At 40.8% G+C, this 7500-nt stretch overlaps 1 protein-coding gene across 1 annotated transcript in view; it reads right to left on the bottom strand.

Moving 5' to 3' along the window:
* Window positions 1-7500, bottom strand: part of LOC133643338 (rho guanine nucleotide exchange factor 10-like protein) — a 260630-nt gene that overhangs the window by 220723 nt on the left and 32407 nt on the right. Inside the window, exon 8 of the mRNA XM_062037825.1 lies at window positions 5498-5614. Coding sequence (XP_061893809.1) covers window positions 5498-5614 — 117 coding nt within the window. The remainder of the gene's footprint in view (window positions 1-5497; window positions 5615-7500) is intronic.

Here is a 7500-nt window from a genome sequence, read left to right as displayed (position 1 = left end):
AATCGATTAAATCGATTAAAATCGATTATAAAAATAGTTGCCGATTAATTTAGTCATCGAGAGGCTTTAAATTTTTTTTTTTTTTTTTTTTTTTTTTAATAAATCTTTATTTATAAACTGCAACATTTACAAACAGCTGAAAAACATTAATCAAAATAAGTATGGTGCCAGTATGCTGTTTTTTTTTAAATAAAATGCTGGAAAGGATAGAAATGTAGTTTGTTTCTTTTGTCCGATTATTAATCGATTAATCGAAGTAATAATCGACAGATTAATCGATTATCAAATTAATCGTTAGTTGCAGCCCTAATATATATACATATATATATACATATATATATATATATATATATATATATACACATATACATATATACACACATATACATATATATACACACATATACATATATATATACATATACATATAAATATACATATACATATATACATATGTATGTATGTATGTATATATATATATATATATATATATATATATATATATATATATATATATATATATATATATACACACTGCATACCTCAGCTTTTTTGAGGTGGGTAAAGTTGAGCTTTTTTGTCCTGCTGCCATCTTTAAGCTAATGTAGCATATTAGCGTGTCTCCCAATTAGCGTGTAGCACGCGTTTAGGGGGACTGAAACAGGCGGTGCAGTGGAGCCTTTGCCATGCAGTACTTGTGACCTTTTTCAGTCATGGGTAAGAAGAGTCAAAGCGGCCCGTGGTTGACCTCAAAATATTTGCGGCGACACCGGGACTGAGAGCACTTGAAGGCATCAGTCAGTCATGAGGAGAAATGTGGTTAGTTCTTTGCAAGGAGAGCAGTTTTATGCTAGGTCCTGACCTTGAAAATGTATTCTGCACGTCTACCAAATGTACACCTTCAAAATGAAGTGGTGAGGCTCTGGGTTTAAAGAAAATGAAAAATAGAGGAGAGCTGCAGGAGCCCAGATAAGATCTAAGACGCTGCAGAAAATATCCACATTTACATCCCTGGTGTTTGGAAGTCATGTCAAATGGAGTGTTTATTTCCTCGGAGAGCTTCTATTTTTCATGCGTCGTCCCAACTGTTACTCCCCACCTAATAGAGCCATACCTGGATGACAGCTGCTGACTCACCACCTGTTAGCTCCGCTTCTTTCTGTGACAGCAGCAGCGTCTTCACCAAATGAAAGCGGAATCAAAGTTTGGGAAGTGGACGAGCCATTTAGCTAAAATATCAACTAAATCAGGATTTGTTTTTCCTATCGCGGTACATTTTGGGGTAGGAACGAGAAAATACAAGACACCATCCTGGTATTTGTAAGGAAACGGGATAATGGATTGAAAAAAAACTTAAGAAAAATACTTGTCTTTATTCATTCTTTTTCAACCTTTTTTGAGGCAAGGCACATTTTTTTCGCACACCATCATCAGAAAAGGTTAAATAATGAAACTCCACCAGGTTGTCATGCCTTATTTTGAGTTTGTTGTTGTTTCCTGTGTGTAGTGCTTTAGTTCCTGTCTTGCGCTGTTATTTTGGTGACCCTTCCTGTTTTGTTGGTGTTCTCCCGTAGCAGCTTCACGCCTTCCTTTGAGCGCTATTGCCCGCACCTGCTTTGTTTTGGCAAACCATACTACTTCAGTTGTGCGTACGCTATCCTTCTTTGTGGGGACATTGTTGCTCGTCATGTCATGTACGGATGTGCTTTGTGGACGCCGTCTGCTGCTACACACGCTGTAAGTTTTTGCTGTCGTCCAGCATTCTGTCTGTGTTGACTTTGTAGCCAGTTCCGTTTTACTTTTGTTTTACATAGCCATCCCTATGCTTCGGTGCCTTTTCCTAGCGGGACTTGCCTTTTGTTCATTTTTGGTTTAAATGTTACATACCTTTTTACCTGCACGCTGTCTCCCGCTGTGCTCTGCATATTGGGATCACGACAAACCATCCTCGACGCGTTCCGACTTCTACAAAGCAATGAACTACCTGCTGCCACCTACTGGTATGGAGTATTACAAGATTACCCTGTCAAGCTCTACACAGCACAGGCACTAGACAACGGCACATTATTATGATTATTGACAGAGTAACGCGCTACATTTACTCCGTTACATCTACTTGAGTAACTTTTGGGATAAATTGTACTTCTAAGAGTAGTTTTAATGCAACATACTTTCACTTTTACTTGAGTATATTTATAGAGAAGAAAGGCTACTTTTACTCCGCTCCATTTATCTACATTCAGCTCGCTACTCGCTACTGATTTTTATCCATCTGTTAATGCACGCTTTGTTTGTTTTGGTCCGTCAGACAGACCTTCAAAGTAGGATCTATCACATGCCTGCGTTTCACCAATTAAATACAGTCACTGGTGACGTTTGACTCCGTTTCACCAATCAAATGCAGTCACTGGTGACGTTTGACTCCGTTTCACCAATCAAATGCAGTCACTGGTGACGTTTGACTCCGTTTCACCAATCAAACAGAGCCAGGCGGTCACATGATTAACTGCACATAAAGTTTCAGCGGCAAACAACAACAAGCTTAAGCTTACATGAACTCAACATCAAATTTGAGGAAGCACATGGCGGTAAGTAACGTTAGTAGATATTTTGGCTGTCACCGTAGGCTGATGTTAGCTTCCCTGCTATGAATCACTGTCAAATGTAAATCGTGTTGGGACATTTATTAACGCACTGCAGCCTCATAGACAGACACACACACACACACACACACACACACACACACACACACACACGCACACGCACACGCACACGCACACGCACACGCACTCGCACACGCACTCGCACACACACACATGCATAGAAACACCAATCAGTGTGTTCCCAGGTGCAGCCCACACCTATCAGTTTATGGTTTGCGTAAAGGCTAACTTGTTATTTTCCTTTGTAATATCTGCCTACTGAGCCTATGGTGCTGTTAAGTTATTGTGGCTCAATTTGCCTTCATTCTTTTTATGTTAATGTATTATTATTTAATATATATTATTGTTTTAGTTGCTTAAGAGATATTCCTGGCTCTGAATTTACTCATTGCTATTTTGATGTTTTTGTGCATTATTTGTTGCCGTCACCATTAAACGAACAGGTTACTCATCAGTTACTCAGTACTTGAGTAGTTTTTTCACAACATACGTTTTACTTTAACTCAAGTAAATATTTAGGTGACTACTCATTACTTTTACTTGAGTAACAAATCCCTAAAGTAACAGTACTCTTACTTGAGTACAGTTTCTGGCTACTCTACCCACCTCTGATTATTGATTTGTAAAAAAAATATTTTTTGGACCAATTAGGTGAAGTTGCATAATTTCCCACGGCACACCAGACAATATCTCACGGCACACTAGTGTTGAAAATCACTGTACTGTATGGTATATTAGAGAAGAGGGAAATGGGATAACACTGCTATGATATTAAAAGGGGTAGGATTAAATAAACTCAGCTTCTTCCTACTCCTTTTCGGACGTGCTGTTGATGAAACAACTGGAAAAATGTGACGCATTACATTGTATCGTATGCATGTTCCAAATAAACTGTAACTACACTGAACGTACTTTGAAGGGTCACTGATCTGATTCACCCACATTGTCCACAAGATGGCAGCAAATATGTAGCAGTCAGAAACCGCCTGGGATTTAAAGGCCTACTGAAATGATTTTTTTTTTATTTAAACGGGAATAGCAGATCCATTCTATGTGTCATACTTGATCATTTCGCGATATTGCCATATTTTTGCTGAAAGGATTTAATAGAGAACATCGACGATAAAGTTCGCAACTTTTGCTCGCTGATAAAAAAAAGCCTTGCCTGTAGCGGAAGTAGCGTGACGTCACAGGAGCTAGTATTCCTCACAATTCCCCGTTGTTTACAATGGAGCGAGAGAGATTCGGACCGAGAAAGTGACGATTACCCCATTAATTTGAGCGAGGATGAAAGATTCGTGGATGAGGAACGTTACAGTGAAGGACTTGAGAGGCAGTGATGGACGTATCTTTTTTCGCTCTGACCGTAACTTAGGTACAAGCTGGCTCATTGGATTCCACACTCTCCTTTTTCTATTGTGGATCACAGATTTGTATTTTAAACCACCTGGGATACTATATCCTCTTGAAAATGAGAGTCGAGAACGCGAAATGGACATTCAGTGCCTTTTATCTCCACGACAATACATCGGCGAAACGCTTTAGCTACGAGCTAACGTGATAGCATCTTGCTTTAACTGCATATAGAAACAAAAGAAATAAACCCCTGACTGGAAGGATAGATAGAAAATCAACAATACTATTAAACCGTGGACATGTAAATACACGGTTAATGCTTTCCAGGCTGGCGAAGGTTAACAATGCTGTGCTAACGACGCCATTGAAGCTAACTTAGCAACTGGACTGCACAGAGCTATGCTAAAAACATTAGCTCTCCACCTACGCCAGCCAGCCCTCATTTGCTCATCAACACCCGTGCTCACCTGCGTTCCAGCGATCGGCAGAAGGACGAAGGACTTCACCCGATGCGTTTGGCGGCCCGGAGACGTAGGAAGTCAAGGTGAAGTCGGCGGCTAGCGCGGCTAGCGCTCCAACAAAGTCCTCCTGGTTGTGTTGATGTAGTGCGCTGCTAATACACCGATCCCACCTACAACTGTCTTCTTTGCAGCCTTCATTGTTCATTAAAAAAATTGCAAAAGATGTCCAGAATACTGTGGAATTATGAAATGAAAACAGAGCTTTTTGTATAGGATTCTACGGGGTACCATAACTTCCGTTACTCGGACTTCGTCACGCGCATACGTCATCATACCGCGATGTTTCAGCCGGATATTTCCCGGGAATTTTAAAATGTCACTTTATAAGTTAACCCGGCCGTATTGGCATGTGTTGCAATGTTAAGATGTCATCATTGATATATAAACTATCAGACTGCGCGGTCGCTAGTATTGGAAAGCACTGAACTCATGACGTCTCGCAAGCCAAATTGAAGAGCCTGGCGGGCCGTAGTTTGGACACCACTGTTCCGCGGCAACCTTTACAAAAGTCCTTAATTGCCAGTTCCTGTCGGGTCAAGTGTAAGCATGCAAAACTACTAATAAGAATCAGCATAATAGAGGCTGTTCCATGGCACCCTTGAGCACAATGGCGCTATGTGGTCAAACCTCCTTCACACTTACATAGCATGTGCTTGAGTACGAGTGTTCCGATGTCTACGCCATAATTTGCAACAACACGATAATGCACTCCTAAATAAAAGCGGCAGTCGAGTGAACCAACGCCCCCAGACACAATTTGAGGACGCTGGGAATATATTTTCCCCCAACTAATAGGAGACATTTTCACAGCAGAAGAACATCTATTCAGCACATAAAAGGTGCATTTTGGAAAGTACACGTTAGAAAGGTAAGAGGTGTGCATTATTAACGCAGGGGTCCCACACGAAGAGGAAGACAACATAAGAAGGTCTCTGTCCCTTCAGAATAAAAGCTCACCTTTAGGAATTCAAGAAAGGCCGGTTTGGACAGGCAGGCCTTCTTAATGAGAGCCATGGCGTTGGTGAAGTTGTTGACGTAGTCGCTGTACACATCCAGCACCATGGACTTGGAGAACTGCAGGCACACCAAAGAGCATCTTACACAAACATACATTTGTTTGGACACATTTGCAAAAAGAGTTCAGTCTCCATCCGCCACAGGCAGCTTTGATTGCGTAAGTGGTGGGCTGAGGAAAAATACACGACTAATCTATCTGTCCTTGCACTTTCTTCAAGGATGCACTTTTATAAGAGAATAAAGTCAATTCCATCTGGCACTTTTTCTTTTTCCACTGAGGGCGGTATAGCTCGGTTGGTAGAGTGGCCGTGCCATCAACCTGAGGGTTGCAGGTTCGATCCCCGCTTCCGCCATCCTAGTCACTTCCGTTGTGTCCTTGGGCAAGACACTTTACCCACCTGCTCCCAGTGCCACCCACACTGCTTTAAATGTAACTTAGATATTGGGTTTTCACTATGTAAAGCGCTTTGAGTCACTAGAGAAAAGCGCTATATAAATATAATTCATTTCATTTCATTTCATTTCATTTGGCGCTCCGTCTGAAGATAGCAATATAGCAGCACTGTGATGATAGCAATATACTGTAGCAGCACTGTGATGATAGCAATATACTGTAGCAGCACCGTGAAGATAGCAATATACTGTAGCAGCACTGTGATGATAGCAATATACTGTAGCAGCACTGTGAAGATAGCAATATACTGTAGCAGCACTGTGATGATAGCAATATACTGTAGCAGCACTGTGATGATAGCAATATACTGTAGCAGCACTGTGAAGATAGCAATATACTGTAGCAGCACTGTGATGATAGCAATATACTGTAGCAGCACTGTGATGATAGCAATATACTGTAGCAGCACCGTGAAGATAGCAATATACTGTAGCAGCACTGTGAAGATAGCAATATACTGTAGCAGCACTGTGATGATAGCAATATACTGTAGCAGCACTGTGATGATAGCAATATACTGTAGCAGCACCGTGAAGATAGCAATATACTGTAGCAGCACTGTGAAGATAGCAATATACTGTAGCAGCACTGTGAAGATAGCAATATAGCAGCACTGTGAAGATAGCAATATACTGTAGCAGCACTGTGATGATAGCAATATACTGTAGCAGCACTGTGAAGATAGCAATATACTGTAGCAGCACTGTGAAGATAGCAATATACTGTAGCAGCACTGTGAAGATAGCAATATACTGTAGCATCACTGTGATGATAGCAATATAGCAGCACTGTGAAGATAGCAATATACTGTAGCAGCACTGTGATGATAGCAATATACTGTAGCAGCACTGTGAAGATAGCAATATACTGTAGCAGCACTGTGAAGATAGCAATATACTGTAGCAGCACTGTGATGATAGCAATATACTGTAGCAGCACTGTGAAGATAGCAATATACTGTAGCAGCACTGTGATGATAGCAATATACTGTAGCAGCACTGTGAAGATAGCAATATACTGTAGCAGCACTGTGATGATAGCAATATACTGTAGCAGCACTGTGAAGATAGCAATATACTGTAGCAGCACTGTGAAGATAGCAATATACTGTAGCAGCACTGTGAAGATAGCAATATAGCAGCACTGTGAAGATAGCAATATACTGTAGCAGCACTGTGATGATAGCAATATACTGTAGCAGCACTGTGAAGATAGCAATATACTGTAGCAGCACTGTGAAGATAGCAATATACTGTAGCAGCACTGTGAAGATAGCAATATACTGTAGCAGCACTGTGATGATAGCAATATAGCAGCACTGTGAAGATAGCAATATACTGTAGCAGCACTGTGATGATAGCAATATACTGTAGCAGCACTGTGAAGATAGCAATATACTGTAGCAGCACTGTGAAGATAGCAATATACTGTAGCAGCACTGTGATGATAGCAATATACTGTAGCAGCACTGTGAAGATAGCAATATACT

Source organism: Entelurus aequoreus, linkage group LG26 (assembly GCF_033978785.1).
Source record: "Entelurus aequoreus isolate RoL-2023_Sb linkage group LG26, RoL_Eaeq_v1.1, whole genome shotgun sequence".
Lineage (NCBI taxonomy): Eukaryota > Metazoa > Chordata > Actinopteri > Syngnathiformes > Syngnathidae > Entelurus > Entelurus aequoreus.
The sequence above is the reverse complement of the archived record's forward strand: the minus strand, read 5'-3'. Positions and strand labels throughout refer to the sequence as shown.